The sequence below is a fragment of the Thamnophis sirtalis genome, unplaced genomic scaffold (assembly GCF_051295495.1).
Source record: "Thamnophis sirtalis isolate CommonGarterSnake01/CBP01778 unplaced genomic scaffold, rThaSir2_p1.2 scaffold_3, whole genome shotgun sequence".
Taxonomy (NCBI): Eukaryota; Metazoa; Chordata; class Lepidosauria; order Squamata; family Natricidae; genus Thamnophis; species Thamnophis sirtalis.
In genome coordinates, this window is record NW_028261383.1 from 24,730,393 (window position 1) to 24,747,688 (window position 17,296).

At 45.8% G+C, this 17,296-nt stretch overlaps 1 protein-coding gene across 1 annotated transcript in view; it reads right to left on the bottom strand.

Moving 5' to 3' along the window:
• The window catches only part of TNXB (tenascin XB), a 129,603-nt gene that overhangs the window by 15,265 nt on the left and 97,042 nt on the right, over positions 1–17,296 (bottom strand). Inside the window, exons 31-37 of the mRNA XM_087708098.1 lie at positions 16,230–16,505; positions 12,582–12,875; positions 10,443–10,730; positions 9,296–9,610; positions 3,745–3,867; positions 2,255–2,398; positions 670–795 (exon numbers count right to left, since the gene is read on the bottom strand). Of these exons, the coding sequence (XP_087564224.1) occupies positions 670–795; positions 2,255–2,398; positions 3,745–3,867; positions 9,296–9,610; positions 10,443–10,730; positions 12,582–12,875; positions 16,230–16,505 (1,566 nt within the window). The remainder of the gene's footprint in view (positions 1–669; positions 796–2,254; positions 2,399–3,744; positions 3,868–9,295; positions 9,611–10,442; positions 10,731–12,581; positions 12,876–16,229; positions 16,506–17,296) is intronic.

Genomic DNA, 17,296 nt, shown 5'->3' on the forward strand with positions numbered 1-17,296 from the left:
AGGACAGGGGTCTCCAAACTTGGCAAACTTTTAAGACTTGTGGACTTCAGCTCCCAGAATTCTCCAGCCAACTGTCAACTCTGAAGCCGTCTTTTGCTGCCTCAGAGTTGCCACGAACTCAGGGTGTGTGTGGGGGGAAGAAAAGTAGATAGGCTGGCTAGCAGTCATAACAAAAAAACTTTCTCATGGGAACCAAGGTCATCCCAACAGGTGGCAGTTGGAGGAGAAGAGGTGTGACCGAGGAACCCGCCAAACGCCTTAATCGGACAATGTGACCTGTGACATTTAGGGAAGGGAAACGATTGCTCTTTTAATTATGCTACAACCGCGGGGAAAACTTTCAGAGTTGGCTTTCAGTAGCTGGTCATTAAGCGAGGACTGCCTGTGTTCAAGGTTCAAGCTGGCACATATAGAAAAGCACAGAGATGACCTGGCAGGAGGAACGTGAAGGCATGGAGCGAAGCGGAAGAAGGGATGAAAAAAAAAACTGAAGATTGTCCACACTCTCAAGAAAACATCATATTTTAAATTAAAGTGGTTGCAACATGGTGTGAGACCACATTTACCTTCATAGGAGAGTTAGCCTTTTTTGGAAGGGGGCATGAGCTCCAAAGGCAGGTTGATGGCCAACTGATTGACCCCCAGGCTTCACAAGCTCCGATTGCTTACCGGTGCTGGTGATAGGTCCGTATGTGACAATATAGTTGTTCATCTCAGCCACAGCAGGACGCCATGTCAGCACGGCGGAGGTACCGGTTACATTGACAGCCCGCAAATCCGAAGGACCGTCTGGCACTGTGAGTTAAAGAAGGAGAGGATTGCCTAAGTGTTTCTCCCGTAGGGAGTCCCTACACCAGAATTCCCCAACCTTTCCAGATTGGGGGCCCGGAGTTGTAAGGGCGGGTAGGGGGAAAGAGAGGAGAATTTTCTGGGAAGGACACTCGCATGGGCATGCGTACACATGTAAGCTCCCACGATGTTCGTGGCAACGCTCTCGTGAGTGGGATGTCAAGCACCCGCAATGAGACTTGCATAAGTTGGACCATGCCCGCCTATGATGACACTCGTGCAAGTGGGGGGCACAGCTGCCCACGATGACGCTTGTGCGAGTCGTGCTGCGACCGCCCGTGGTGCACATAGGAGTGGGGATGAATGTGCACCAGCTGGCCACTCATGTGGCCCGGTGGTGATTTAGCCCATGGCCGGTCGTAGGCCATGGCCTACAATTTGGGGGACCCCTTCCCTACACTGTGGAAGAAGACCCTCTGGAAGGGCACAGTGTGATACATAACCACCTATCTCCTGTCAACAACACTGTTACCAATACAGTCCTTTGAGCCGTATCAAGACGGTTCCACACTCATTTGCCCTCAATGGCTCCAATGACTCTCAGAGAGCCAATGACCGACCTTCAGAGTACTAATGACCAGATGGCTGCTAAGAATAAACATCCTTCCATTTCCCACCTGTCTGCCAGAACTGAAGATGTTTCCCGGATGAAAAGCAAAATATTTTCAAGGGGGAAAAAAAAACAATCCAAGAAAGTCCAGTTGCCTTTTGAGCAACACCTTTGTTGACCTGGATGACTGAGTATCTCCATGGACAGTGTGGAATAAGCGAGCTTCATAGATGTGTACAGGTGTGGACTTCGAAAACTTTAGCAAGAGGTTCTCTGCCTGGTTGCTGGGTGGGCGTGGCCATGGTGGGCATGGCCTAATTGGCAGTTGGGAGCGCTTTTTACCCTCCCCAAGCTCCGGAGGTTTTCCTCCAGCCTCCAGGAGGGCGAAAACGGCTTCCCCAAGCTCCGGAGGTCCTCTGGAGGCTGGAAATAGGCCCATTTCTGGACTTCCTGACCTTCTGATAGGCCCGTTTTTGCTCTCCCGGAGTCTCCACATGCGCCCTGCACTTACCTGCATCCAAAATGAGCCGCGTTGAGACTCCTGGGAGGGGAGGGGTGGGTGGGGCCAGCCAGGGGTGGGATTTGGGGGTTCTCCGAATTGCACAGAATCTTAACTAGAGGTTCTCCCAAACCCTTGTGAACCCCCAGCATCCCTCCCCTGGAGGTGTATCCTAATCCTTGGGCAAAGCTAGATGAGTGAACTATAGAGGCCTGGTTTTTGGGGTAGTGTCTATTTCCTGAATTGGCTTACCTCGAAGGACTGGCATTAAATGAATCAATAAGGGTGTCGATCAATGAATAAGTACATCTGCTGCTAGGAACCCAACATTTAAGCTTCTTGCCCTCATGAATTACCTGTGGTGATGTAGCCCACCAACGGCTCGCTCTCTTCAAACCCACGGATAGACATTACAGCGACCTCATAGCTGGCTCCAGGAGTCAGACCCTCAATGAGTGTCCTGAGTTCAGATCCATCCACTGGAATGCTTTTAGGCTCCCCTAAAAACAGGAAAAAAACACCCCAGAGTTGATACCTTTGCCTGAAATGTTATGATATCAGTGGTGGATTAAGGCTCACTGGTGTCCTAAGCACTGACAAATCTTGGTGCCACCCTCCTTTGTCCATACTGTAGAAACCTTCATTGCCTTTTTTCTTTCTTTCTCAGCGTTGTGGTGCCCCCTTGGGCCTGGTGCCCTAAGCATGTGCTTAGTCTGCTTGATGGTTAATGCACCACTGTATGAAGTGCTGGACAGATATTATTTGATTTCTTGATATAGTGTTCTCCAATATGATAGGAAGCTTCTTGAACTAGCATGGGAAATGCACATCTTGGCTGAGCATGATGGGGTTTGTCACCCAAATCATTGGGAGAGGCCCAGACTGGAAAAGCTCTCACTGAGATACAGGCCGACTGAATAATAAGATTTCGCTATTGCCGTGTCTTTCTAACAGCCGAAAGTATGGACTGACTCAAATTCACCCAATAGAACTCATTTTCCCAACTCTTAGGCCTGCACTTTAATCACTAGACCAATCTGGCTGTCAACATTACCATAACAACCAAATTAGAGTTGAGTCTTGGCTCGCCATTACAAAATGCTAAGACCACTGAGGAGGCCCAACTTGATTAATGTGACACGGCAAACCATAAACACAGTTTCATAAAATACAATTGCTATGCTCCTGGGGTGGATTCCTGCCGGCCTTACTGCTGGTTTGGCACACAATTTCTTTTGCGTTTTCTGCAATGAAGATTGTTCTGCGCATGCGCAGAACAGAAAATCAAGATGGCAGCCCCGAGGATAGAACCGTTTCAGGCACGTGTCCGGCCGAGTTACTACTCAGCTGAACAGTTCCAAACCGGTAGGAACCCACCTCTACTATGCTCACATAACCCTAACCCTTAGTAAAGGAGCCGAGGTGGCGCAGTGGTTAGGGTGCAGTACTGCAGCCCACTTCAGCTGACTGTTATCTGCAGTTCAGCGGTTCTAATCTTACCGGCTCAAGGTTGACTCAGCCTTCCATCCTTCCGAGGTGGGTGAAATGAGGACCCAGACTGTGGGGGCGATATGCTGACTCTGTAAACCGCTTAGAGAGGGCTGAAAGCCCTATGAAGCGGTATATAAGTCTAACTGCTATTGCTATTGCTATTGCTATTGCTATAATAACCCTGTACCCAAATAAACCACACTAAGCTGATTCATAATGGTTGGCTTTTTCTCCGACGCTAGCTCTGTTCCCCTTGAGCTCCTTCTGCCGTAGAAAGTGGAGTGTGGACTGCACTAAGAGGTTCTGTGTGCTGTTAACTGATCATCCTGGGGGACAAGTAGATAAAGACCCTCACCGCCATCTGAAGGCTGGAAAGAAACTTTGTAGCCGTCAATGCGAGAGGTTGGGGGTCTCCAGTTGGCTACCACAGAGGTTTCATGAATGTCACTGAACCGCAAGTCCTGGGGCCCATCCAGCTCTGGAAGAAGGGAGAAGAGAACAATCGAGAGATGAGTCCGTGTGTCTTTTTGTAGGAAATCAAACAAGGAAGACATCATTGTAGGAAGAGTCAATGTCTTAGTCGAAAGAGGAGACACCCAATCTAACCGAAAGAGGAAACACCCAACCGACTAAGAAAACCTTCTTAGTTCTAGGTTGCTTCTCTCCTTGATTGGTTTCCAACAATGGATGGAACCAATGGAACAACTTGCCTCCAGAAGTTGTGAATCTCCAACACTGGAAATTTTTAAGAAGAGATTGGACAACCATTTGCCTCAAATGGTATTGGACCGTGATGGAGAACCTATGGCATGCGGAGCCATATTTTCTGGCACGGCAGCCCTCAGCTCTGGCACACATGTGCGTGCAAGGTAGATGATTTTCGGCCTTCCGGCGGGCCAGGAAAGGCAATTTTCACCCTCCCCAGGGTTCAGGAAAGTCTCCGGAGCCTGGGGAGGGTGAAAATCCTCCCCACATGGGATCAGTGGGTAGGGCGGGTGCTCACACATGTGCAGATGGGCGGGTCGTGCAGACATGCACAGGTGGGTGAGCATGCGGACACATGCAATAGAGCATGCACAGAATTTTGGCACACCTTTAGGTTGGCCATCACGGGTATAGGGTTTCCTGCCTGAGCAGGGGATTGGACTAGAAGACCTCAAAGGTCCCTTCCAACTCTCTTATTCTATTCCAGTGACAGCTAACCTTTTTGTTGTTGCATACCCATACCCATAACGCTCCACGCTCCCCATGTATGACCGCCGTGTGACCCTGCGCATGCAAGTGCGACCCTCTGCGTTCCCCCTGCGCATGTGCCCCAACCCCCCCGTGCCCATTTATGGCTTCCAGATTGGTGCAGGAGGCTTTCCAGGCCCCAAATGGGGTATGGGGCGCTGCGCGAAACACCAAAATGCAATGTGAGTGCCCTCGCACATGCGCCCTGCCCCCCGCATGCGCGGCAAAGACCAGCTGGCCAGCGGGAGGTGCACGTGCATCAGTGGTAGGTTTCAAAATTTTTTAGAACCTCGTCTATAGGTGTGGCCTGCTTTGTGGGAGTGGCTTGCCGGCCATGTGACTGGGTGGGAGTGGCTTGCCAGCCATATGACCGGGTGGGAGTGGCTTGCCGACCATGTGACCGGGTGGGAGTGGCTTGCCAGTCATGTGGTGAAGTGGGAGTGGCTTGGCGCTTAGCAACCAAATTGTTGGCTCAGAAACTCTGGCATTTGAAGCACGCAAGTCCTAAAGCTGTCAAATTAAAAGACCCTTGCACCTCTAACCCTTTAGAAAAAAAAACCCAGGGGTGTTCAAACTTGACAGCTTTAAGACTTGTGGACTTCAACTCCCAGAATTCCTCCTCTTGCTCTTCATCTTGATGATGTGTGGACGGGCGGGGGGGAGGAAGCTGGAACCGGTTCTAAATGGCACTGCAGATTTGTGGAACCTCTTCTATAGAAGAGGTTAGAACTGGCAGGAACCCCTGACGTGCATGCATGGTGAAGCTGTGCTGGGGCGATGGCTGGTGTCCCCGCATGGCATAGATTCGCCATCACGGTTCTATTCTATTCTATTCTTTTCCCATCAAGTTTTTTTTATTTTATACTATTTATACATATCAATGCGTGAATGGTGTGATACCTGGTATCATACATTTCAATACAAATAGACACAATATTCTTATTCACAATTATTACATTTCATTTTCATTGTTTCATATTGTTTACACATAGCTTTTACTACCGCCCTTCAGTTTCTAAACCTCCCTCTTGTTCTTTCGTATATCTTAATGTGTTACTATATATATATCTCCCTTTATTTATTTATAAAGTCTCCCTTTATTTATTTATCAGCACAAATACAACATTATATATATATATATATATATATATATATATATATATATATATATATATATATATATATATATATATATATATATATATATATATATATATATATATATATGTTATATTTATGCTGATAAATAAATAAAGGGAGACTAGTATAGATCTATTTCAAGCTATTTAGCTCTCATCAGCTAGCCATACCCAAGTTTGGGAATCGAACCTGTGCTCCATTGCCTCCCAGGCAGGGAGTTAACCATTTGAGCTACAGAGAACGACTCCTTATCAGCCAGCCAGGGTGGGAGGTATATACTTAAAGTCACAACCCCTGGTATGCCCAAGTATGGGAGGAAGGTCACACTTCCACTCTCATATATATATGATTATTCTCCTCTTATTTCTATTTTAACATTTTTCCCCATATCACTATAATATTCAATATTTCTTTTCTATTTCCCATCTTTCACCTGTTTTATTATTCATATTTCCCTTATTTAGCTCTTCACATCTATTTATGCTAGAATTTCATCCTTCATTCTTTCATTATTCAATGTCTTAATGTACGCTTCTAGTACCAATCACAACCCTTTAAACATTTAAAGTACATCTATTCATGTTCTTTCCAATCCTCCAATCCATGTGATTCTACTATGAATAGACATGTTTACATTAAAGTATATTCTCTTATTATTTAATCACCCTTTGTTTAATTTTATCATTTCACTGCTAATTCTATTATAATCCTCTAAAACAGGGCTCTCTAAACTTGGCAACTTCAAGACTTGTGGACTATAACTGGGAGAATTCTGGGCGTTGAACTCCACAAGTCTTAAAGCTGCCAAGTTTGGAGGGCCTCGCTCTAATATAAAACACAACAGAACCAAAGCAAAAAGGAAGAGTAAATGTTATAATCGCCTTAAAACGCAGCAAGGGTTTAATTGGGGAAACCACCTTGGGAGGCTGGCTACAGCCAGCAAAATGTTGAATTCCCCTTTCTTTTTGCCCCGAGGCCTAAGTTTAAATTGGGGGTTTGCTTCCTCCTCCCCTTTAATTTTAGGAAGAAATGAAAAACGACCTTGTGGATTTGAAATCAGATGTGGCTGCAGCTGGGCCCTTCTGAGAAAAGAGGAGTACAGAAACGAGGCCTGCGGTTTGGCATGTACCTCTTACATGCTCGCCCCTTCCCCTTAATAGTCTTCCCTCCCTCCCTCTTGGGATCCACGGTGGCCAATCTGGCCGACCGCAAAGAAAACAGCACAGTGCCAAAGATGAATTGACTCGGGTCTTACACGAAGAAACCACAGTTGGAAGCTGGCCCAGCTCGATGCGAACCAAGCCAGGAATGCACAGCTGCTGAGTTGCTTGTGGTCTCCCACAAGAACAGCTCTGAGCTCTCAAAAATTGTGGCCTCTTCCTCGATGACCCAAAATGGCCTTCCTAGGACAGATGAGCAGGTAGAGGTCAAGAGTAAAGGAGAAGGTAAAGGTTCCCCTCGCACATACGTGCTAGTCGTTCCTGACTCTAGGGGGCGGTGCCCATCTCCGTTTCAAAGCCGAAGAGCCAGCGCTGTCCAAAAGACGTCTCTGTGGTCATGTGGCCGGCATGAATAAATGCCAAAGGTGCATGGAACACTGTTACCTTCCCACCAAAACTGCCGAAGCAATTTTTTTTTACTACTGCACATGCGCGCATAGCATGCACCGAGAATGCGCACAGCACATCCCTGAGTGAACTGGCAGTAACAAAAACCGGAACCCACCCCTGCTTGGCAGCCATCTTTACCTCCTCCAGAAGTCCTAAGGAAGAGTCCTCTATTATGGTTAGTAATTCCTAGCTTATTCCCAGAATAGAGGGAGGGAACCAGGAAGAGCATCATAGGCTGCTACAGCTGTTCTTGACAGGTCTCTCCTGTGAAATCTGGAATGACGATGAAAACAGCCAAGAAATGGCTCCCTCTTCCTCCTTTGGTTTTTAGCCAAAGATCTCCAGACTTCTCTGGCAAAGCTGAACTTATTTCCCACCAGTTCTGTGAGTTTTAATTTAATTAATTAATCGGAATAGAATTGGAAGGGACCTTGGAGATCTCCTGGTCCAACCCCTTGTTCAAGCAGGAGACCCTACACCATGTGAGATAAATGGCTGCCCAGTCTCTTCTTGAAAGCCTCCAGTGATGGAGAACCCACAACTTCCAAGTTCTCCCAATCCTTCATTTCATATTTGTCAGGGATAGCCCAAGGTAGGAAGCTTGCCCTTTCACCATCATTCCACCTCTTTTCTTTCCTTTCCAAGAATTGTACAGGCAGTTACTTTATGTACCTGAAAGGTCCTTATTCTAATCTTTCTGTGACATCACAGAAGCCCAACCAATAATTATGGGACTAGACTTTTAAGCAAATGGCATGTTTGCAGTTTTGCCAAGGAATTCAATGGAATGGAATAGAGTGGAATAGAATGGAATGAATGAATGAATCTATCTCTCTATCTCTCTATCTCTCTATCTATCTCTCTATCATCTACCTACCTTCCTACCTACCTACCTTCCTACCTACCTACATCTATCTATCTATCTATCTATCTATCTATCTATCTATCTATCTATCTATCTATCTATCTATCTATCTATCTATCTATCTATCATCTACCTCTCTTGGTCATACTTATCACCTCTACATCTCTCTCTCTCTCTCTCTCTCTCTCTCTCTCTCTCTCTCTCTCTCTCTCTCTTGGAATGAATGATTGATTGAATGAATGAATGAATATCATCTATCTATCTATCTATCTATCTATCTATCTATCTATCTATCTATCTATCTATCTATCTATCTATCTCTATCTATCATCTACCTCTCTTGGTCATATTTATCACCTCTACATCTCTCTCTCTCTCACACACTCTTTCTCTCTAGGAATGAATGAATGAATCTATCTATCTATCTCTATCTATCTATCTATCTATCTATCTATCTATCTATCTATCTATCTATCTATCTATCTCTATCTATCTATCTATCTATCTATCTATCTATCTATCTATCTATCTATCTATCTATCTATCTATCATCTACCTCTCTCAGCCATATTTATCACCCCTCTCTCTCTCTCTCTCTCTATCTATATATGGATGAATGAATGAATCTATATGCTGTTTGTCTGCCTAGATAGCGATGGTTTCTATCTATCTATCTATCTATCTATCTATCTATCTATCTATCTATCTATCTATCTATCTATCTATCTATCTATCTATCTGTCTGTCTATCTATCTATCTGTCTAACCATCTCTCTCTCTCTCTCTCTCTCTCTCTCTCTCTCTATCTTTCTATCATCTATCTATCTATCATCTATCTCTATCACCACTCTCTATCACTTTACCATATCTGTCTGTCTGTCTGTCCATCCGTCCATCCATCCCTTTCTCTATCTGTCAATCTATCTGGTTAGCTAGCTCTCTTTTTGTGACTGGCACCCACTTACTACGTTAATGCTTTCATTGAGAAGTATTTGTTCCTGGGTGTTTTGGTTTTGTTTGGTTTTTTGACATTGGGGTAACCCATGCTGCCCCTTTACCTAGCCCGCTCGTCCTTGCTTCAGTGTTGATATCGGCCACTTCCGACTCATCCTTTATGCCATAGACCGTAATGCTGTATTCGGTACTGGGTGCGAGTCCCTGGAGGATGACGGAGCGCTCGTCCCCAGGCACTTTAACTTCTTTGGCTGGGACAGGCTTTTGGCTGTTTCCCAAACTGTCCTTCCATCTCACGAGGAAGGAGTCAAACTCCCCCTCCGGGACATCCCAGCCGAGCTGCAGAGTGGTGGAGGTCACTTCAGAGACCATAAGATGATCGAGCAAGGCAGCTGGAAGGCTGGTGCTTTCTGAGAAAGCTGCAGGAGAAAGAATACAAATGGATAAGGGGGGGGGGACACAAACCAGGAATGAGTTCAAATTAAGACAGGTCATATTGTTTTGACCCCAGGGCCAGTCATTGTGACCTTGGCCCCAGGGGCTGGTGGAGTAGCAACAGCAATAGCACTTAGACTTATATACCGCTGTACCAGAGGTGGTATTCAGCAGGTCCTGACCAGTTCTGGAGAACCGGTAGCGAAAATTTTGAGTAGTTCGGAGAACTGGGAAATATCACCTCTGACTGGCCCCGCCCCCATCTATTCTCTGCCTCCCGAGTCCCAGCTGATTGGGAGGAAATGGGGATTTTGCAGTAACCTTACCCTGCCACACCCACCAAGCCATGCCCACCAATCCATGCCACGCCCACTAAGTCACGCTCACACCACTTAATTGCACCACTGCGCTGTCCAGTGCTTTTACAGCCCTCTCTAAGCAGTTTACAGAGTCAACCTATTGCCCCCAACAACCTTGGTCCTCATTTTACCCACCTCGGAAGGATGGAAGGCTGAGTCAACCTTGAGCCAGTGGGAATTGAACTGCCGAACTGCTGGCAGCCGGCAGTCAGCAGAAGTAGCCTGCAGTACTGCACTCTAACCACTGCGCCACCACGGCTCATAATCACAACATTAAGTGAACACAGGGACTAAATTCTCACTCTTCTTCCCCACCCCTCCAATCCCCCAAATGTTCTTAAGGGTTCAGGTGAGTTTCTGAGTGGGATGTTCAGGGATTGAGTACTGAAACATCTGCAAGGAAACAGCCAAGCTCATAGAGCACTAAGGATCCCCTCAAAGAGAGAGAGAGATTCACCTGCTGTGACAGCATCAATAGAGACTGGTCCAAACTGTTCCTTCCCAGAGAGACCATAGAGGCTGAACTTGTATTTGTGGGAAGGTATTAAGTCAGAGATGAAAACTGTCCGGGAGTCCACACCAACAGGCACGGTTTGAGGGTTCCGTTGGGCATCTTTGTATCGGATGACAAAAGAGTCAAATTTCCCAGACGAGATAGTCCACGAAAGACGGACAGAGACATTGGTGACATCGGAAATGGAGAGATCACCCAGCTTGGGATTTGCCTCTGAGTCCTTCCCTTGAGCTGGAAGAAATAAAAAAATATGAAATGTCTGCGGAGATCCTCAGTCATCTGGGTCACGGTTGTCTCAAAGGTGTTTTTTTTTTTCCTCCAAGAGACGCCTGGACTTTCTTGGTTTTTCCTTGGAGACGTTTCCATAAGAGCTGAAGAAGCTTCTTGGATGAGAAGGGAAACGTCTTCAAAGACAAGAGTAAGGTTCTATATTTAGGCAAGAAAAACGAAATGCACAGGTACAATATAGGTGGCACCTTGCTCGATAGTAGTAACTGTGAGAGGGATCTTGGAGTCCTAGTGGACAACCATTTAAATAGGAGCCAGCAGTGTGCAGCAGCTGCCAAAAAAAGCCAACTCAGTTCTAGGCTGCATAAACAGAGGGATAGAATCAAGATCACGTGAAGTGTTAATACCACTTTATAATGCCTTGGGAAGGCCACACGTGGAATACTGCATTCAGTTTTGGTCGCCACGATGTAGAAAAGATGTGGAGACTCTAGAAAGAGTGCAGAGAAGAGCAACAAAGATGATTAGGGGACTGGAGGCTAAAACAAATGGTTGCAGGAACTGGGTATGTCTCGTTTAATAGAAAGAAGGACTAGGGGAGACATGACAGCAGTCTTCCAATATCTCAGGGGTTGCCACAAAGAAGAAGGAGTCAAACTATTCTCCAAGGCACCTGAGGATAGAACAAAAAGCAATGGGTGGAAACTAATCAAGGAGAGAAGCAACTTGGAACTGAGGAGAAATTTCCTGACAGTTAGAACAATTAATCGGTGGAACAGAAGTTGCCTCCAGAAGTTGTGAATGCTCCAACACTGCAAGTCTTTAAGAAGATGTTGGATAGCCCTTTGTCTGAAATGTTATAGGGTTTCCTGCCTAGGCAGGGGATTGGACTAGAAGACCTCAAGGTCCCTTACAACTCTCCTATTGTATTGTATTGTATTATTGGCTTCACAAACCAGAAAGTCCAGTCGCCTCTTGAAAAACCACCTTTAAGACAAAAATACAAAACATTATGAAGGGTGCCATGCTTTTGGCAAAGGGCCAAGGGATCTAGCACAGGGTATCTAAATTGGGTTCCATGGAAACCCAGGCTCCTGAAATGGATTCCACAAAATGCAAGGGAGGAGGGGATGGGAACGATGGACACTTTTTCGCAGAATGAAAAAAGGCATATTCCTTTGCAGAGATTGATTGATTGATTTGAGTGGTGTGGTGGCCTAGTGGTGGATCTTTCGCTTCACAATCAGGAGGCTGTGAGTTCGCTCCTAGGTAGAGGCTGATATTTCTCTCTCTGGGCATGATGAGAATACATCTGCTAAATATAACTCCGCACTTGCAACAGGAAGGGCATCTGGCCACTAAAGAGTTCCCCAGACTCCACCCGACAAGGGATTATATAATTATATAATATATTATTATTAAATATAATAATTATTATAATTATATTTTCATTAAAAGATGATTATATATTGATTTAGTTAGAAAATTTATATTTCACTCATACACAGGAGATTCCGGGTAGCTCACAAATGTAAAAGCCGTAATCTTTCCCTCTCCCTATGGCAGAGAATTAGATCAACCACTTGAGTGGCTTTTTTTTTTTTTTGAAAAAAAAACCGGGCCCGTTTCCATGAAAAACGGCCATTTTTGGGAGGTTTGCAGAGTGCAAAACCTTTTTTAAAAAAATTTGCCTCTTCAAAACCTTGGTGGGTCTTATACTTGGATGCGTCTCATATTCCGAAAAATACGGTATATATCTGCATATATGGCAGCTAGAAAAACCCTTGAAAAGAAAAAATGAGGTATAGAGAGAAGGATTTTATTTTCCCTCTTAAAGAAATTGGAATCTCTGACCTGTGACGGCTTCAGTAGAGGCAGGACCGAATCGTTTCTGTTGAGAGACGCCGTAGAGGTTGAATGTATATCTGTGGGAAGGCACCAAGTTGGAAATCACGACATCCCGGGCGTTGGTGTCTATAGGCAAGACCTGGGGGTTGCCCTCTGCATCTCTGTACTCAATGCTGAAGGATTCGAATTTCCCAGTCAAGACGCGCCAGGCCAGATGGAGAGATGTATCAGAGATGTTGGAAGCAGAGAGCTTCCCCAGCTTGGGTTGAGGAGCAACTTGCAGCCCTGAAGGTTTGGGGGCTAAAGAAAAACAAAAGAAAACAGAAAATTCAAATTTACTTGAGCTCTGGATCCGTGGAAAGCAAGTAGAAGAACATTTGGTTGATCAAGAAGAGGCAGCCCAGACCAGAGATAAGACAGTGTCCCAGGATCAAATGGTCACCACAATGTAGAAAAGATGTGGAGACTCTAGAAAGAGTGCAGAGAAGAGCAACAAAGATGATTAGGGAACTGGAGACTAAAACATATGAAGAACGGTTGCTGGAATTGGGTATGTCTAGTTCAAGAGAAAGAAGGACTAGGGGAGACATGATAGCAGTGTTCCAATATCTCAGGGTTTGCCACAAAGAAGAGGGAGTCAAACTATTCTCCAAAGCACCTGAGGGCAGGAAAAAAAGCAATGGGTGGAAACTAATCAAGGAGAGAAGCAACTTAGAACTGAGGAGAAATTTCCTGACAGTTAGAACAATTCATCAGTGGAACAACTTGCCTCCAGAATTTGTGAATGCCCCAACACTGGAAGTCTTTAAGAAGATGTTGGATAGCCATCTGTATGAAATGGTATAGGGTTCCTTGCCTAGGCAGGGGGTTGGACTAGAAGACCTCCAAGGTCCCTTCCAACTCTGCTATTGTATTGTATTGATTGCCATTTGGGACTCCTTCAACTGGCTTCCAACAAGCAAAGTTCGTGTAGGAAACTGGATTCACTTAACCACCATGGCAGTTTGCTTAACAACTGTGACAAAATAGGTCATAATATTGGGTACAACTCATTTAATGTCTGCCTTGCTTAGCTGTGTGAGATGAAGCAAGGCCCCTTTGATGTGAGTGATGTCGAGTTCGCCACGCCCACCCAGTCACATGACCCCTCCCCCTCAGCCACGCCTACACAGCCGGTCATTAGGGAAGAGAACCGGCTGTTAAATTATTTGAATCCCACCACTGGATAAGAGCTGTGGGGAGGAAGGAGGGTTGACCTTCATTGGCTTGTGATACGTTTGCCAAGAAAGTATTCGTGTATTTGTTAACAGAGCTTACATCAATGTTTCTTAACCGTGGCAACTTCTGGCATGTGTAGGTTTCAAGTTCCAGAATTCCCCAGCCAAAATAGTAACGGAAAAAGTGACATTGTTTTTACATTTTTTCCCCAAATATATTCAATTTCTGGCAAACCATTTTTATTTCGTGGAAGGCTGAGAGCCCCCATGAGACTGTCTGGATCTATTGGCGGGGAGGGGGACTGGAATCATATCATACTCCTTTGTGGAATAAACAGAATAACAGAGTTGGAAGGGATCTTATAGGTCATCTAGTCCAACCCCCCACTCAAGCAGGAGACCCTACACCAGTGATGGCTAACCTTTTTGTCGTCGCATGCTGAAAGCACACGCCTGCACCCATAATGTAATACGAGCGCAACACCCTCTGCATCCCTGTGCATGTGCACGTGACACCCCTATTCTCCCCCCGACCCCACGCATGCGCATATGACCTCCCCGCTGCACCCCGTTTTGGGCCTAGTAAGCTTCCCGGCAGCCTCCCGGGACCAAAAACAGGCCGCCAGGTGGGCGTGCTGCATCCCCACAGCATGTCTCCCGCATGCACAAAGCGGGCGTGAAGCAAACCAGTACTGATGCCGGTAGGAACCCACCCTTGGCCATAATGTACATTTCTCCAATTCTTTGCTCTTTCTATGGGTCAGGCACAGATGCACAGAAATACATCGCAAACAGCGTACATCAGCTGTACTGTTTGCTGTTTGTTGCAAGGAGGCAAATTGCTGGGAGGCAGAGGCTGATTTTTTTTTCTTGTTTTCCTCCGCAAAAGCTAGTTGTGTCATATACTTCAGAGCATCTTATACTCTGGAAAATATGGTAATTGTCTTCTGCAAACTCCACTCCCTTTTCACTCCTCTTTTATTTCCTCTGGGAGGGGCCATTCACTTCACCTGTGGCCTTCCTCCCAAGTCGACCCTTGTTCCTTAGCTGTTCCCTTTGTCTGGCTACTCTGCACATGCACACTGGGAACAGGCTCCAGCTGTTCATGTGTCTCACTGATGTTTGACTCTGAAGGCAGCTGATAACTAGCATACGGCTCTGGCCCCCTCTCTGCCTCTGACGCAGAGCCCTCATCAGAGCCTTCCCCAGACTCCAGGACTGGGCCACGTTCCTCCCCAACCTCTTCACTGTCCGAATCTGCTGCCAGCTCTACTGGCCACTGGCGGACCACAACACTAACTTACATAGTTACTTTGCATTTTAATTTGATTTACTTCCTCTCTTTTAAAATGATGTTCAAGTTTATTTGTTTTAACATTCCTAAACTAATAAACAGGCTGGGGATTACCTCCAGATAAGAAAAAGTTTATTATTACAAATTGGAATCTGGTTTATCTCTTTCGTGAACTCCAAACCATTTTAATGAGCATGTGTGATATTATGGGATGAAGATATGTAACATGTTTGACTACATGTAACTGCTTTCCTAGGCAAAGGGGATATTACTATTATTCTGTCCAATCAGCTTTCCTCTTTCATTTTTCATTTGTTGTGTTAATTATAAAAGGGGACGTAAACTAAGGATCGGGGTTCCCCCTTTGCATGAGAGGAATCCTTTTTGTTTGAATACTCTGATAAATTATAATAAAATGATCTTACTGTCTCATTGGAAAGTATGCTTGCTGAGCAGTGGTGGGATTAAAATTTTTTTACTACTGGTTCTGTGGGCTTGGTGGGAGTGGTGTTGCTTTGGTGGGCATGGATTGGTGGGCGTGGCAGGGGAAGGTTACCGCAAAATCCCCATTTCCTCCCAAACAGCTGGGACTCGGGAGGCAGAGAATAGATGGGGGCGGGGCCAGTCAGAGGTGGTATTTACCAGTTCTGCGAACTATTCAGAATTTCCGCTACCGATTCTCCAGAACTGGTCAGAACCTGCTGAATACCACGAGCCTGAAACTGCCATATTTGCCCTTCATTTTAATTTGTCCCTGAAAATTTTACTTCGCTCTTCGACTTATATACCACTTCACAGTGCTTTTACAGCCCTCGCTAAGCAGTTTACAGAGTCAGCCTATTGTCCCCAACAATCTGGGTCCTCATTTTACCCACCTCGGAAGGATGGAAGGCTGAGTCAACCTTGAGCCTAGTGAGATTTGAACTGCCAAATTGTAGGCAGCCCTCAGTCAGCAGAATTAGCTGCAGTACTGCATTCTAACCACTGCGCCACCATGGCTCTTCTATTAGTAGCAATGTGAAACTTAAAGCAGAAACGATCAATGTGCTTTTGAGATGGCAAATGTGGTTTTGTCTCAGGAAGGAGAAGCATTGTAGAAAGAAGATAAACAGTTGCAAGGGTGGCTGTTAAGCTGCAACTGACCTGTAACAGCCTCCACAGATATGGGGCCCAGACGCTTGCGACGGGAGACCCCGTAAAGGTTGAACTTGTATCGGTGTGAAGGCACCAAGTCGTGGAAGCGCAGCAATCTCAAACCTCCATCTACAGGCAACGCGTGGGATTTGCCTGCGGCGTCCCGGTACTGGATAATGAAAGAGTCGAAATTCCCAGATTCCACAGTCCAGGACAGAAGAAGGGATTCCGACGTGACGTTATGAGCTGACAAGGTTCCCAGCTTAAGAGGTTGGGTGCCTTGGCCTGGAAGACAGAAAGAAGACGATCCGGATTGAAAATATGACGATGCCGGGTTTTGTGTGAAGGCCTGTACTAAGGAATACCAAAGGACTCTTGCTTGGGATTTGGGTGGGTTGGTTTTGACACTTTTTAAAATATATACAGATTTTAGATAGATAGATAGATAGATAGATAGATAGATAGATAGATAGATAGATAGATAGATAGATAGATAGATGATAGATAGATAGATATAGATAGATAGATAGATAGATAGATAGATGATAGATAGATATAGATAGATAGATAGATAGATAGATAGATGACAGATAGATATAGATAGAGATAGATAGATAGATAGATAGATAGACAGACAGACAGACAGACAGACAGACAGACAGACAGACAGACAGACAGCAGTGGTGGGTTATGACCGGTACGCCCCGGTACGGGCGTACCGGTGTCTGCTGGGAGCACCAGGTACCGTTCCGGTATGGTGCTCTGGAGGGTCTGCCCATCCGCCTGCGCTCCTTACCGATATTTGAAGTTTTCAGGGCTTCCGCACAGGTGCACAGAGCAGACGGTGCCTGCGCAACACTCCGCCTAGCAGCTGGAATGTCACAGAGGCATTGCAGAGCATCGCGGGCAGTAAGTACACATGCGCATGCTGCGAGCATTCCTGTGGTGGGCGCCCGGTCCTGTTGCACCGTACCGGTTGCAACGGGATCTGGAACCCACCACTGATAGATAGATAGATAGATAGATAGATAGATGGATGGATGGATGGATGGATGGATGGATGGATGGATGGATGG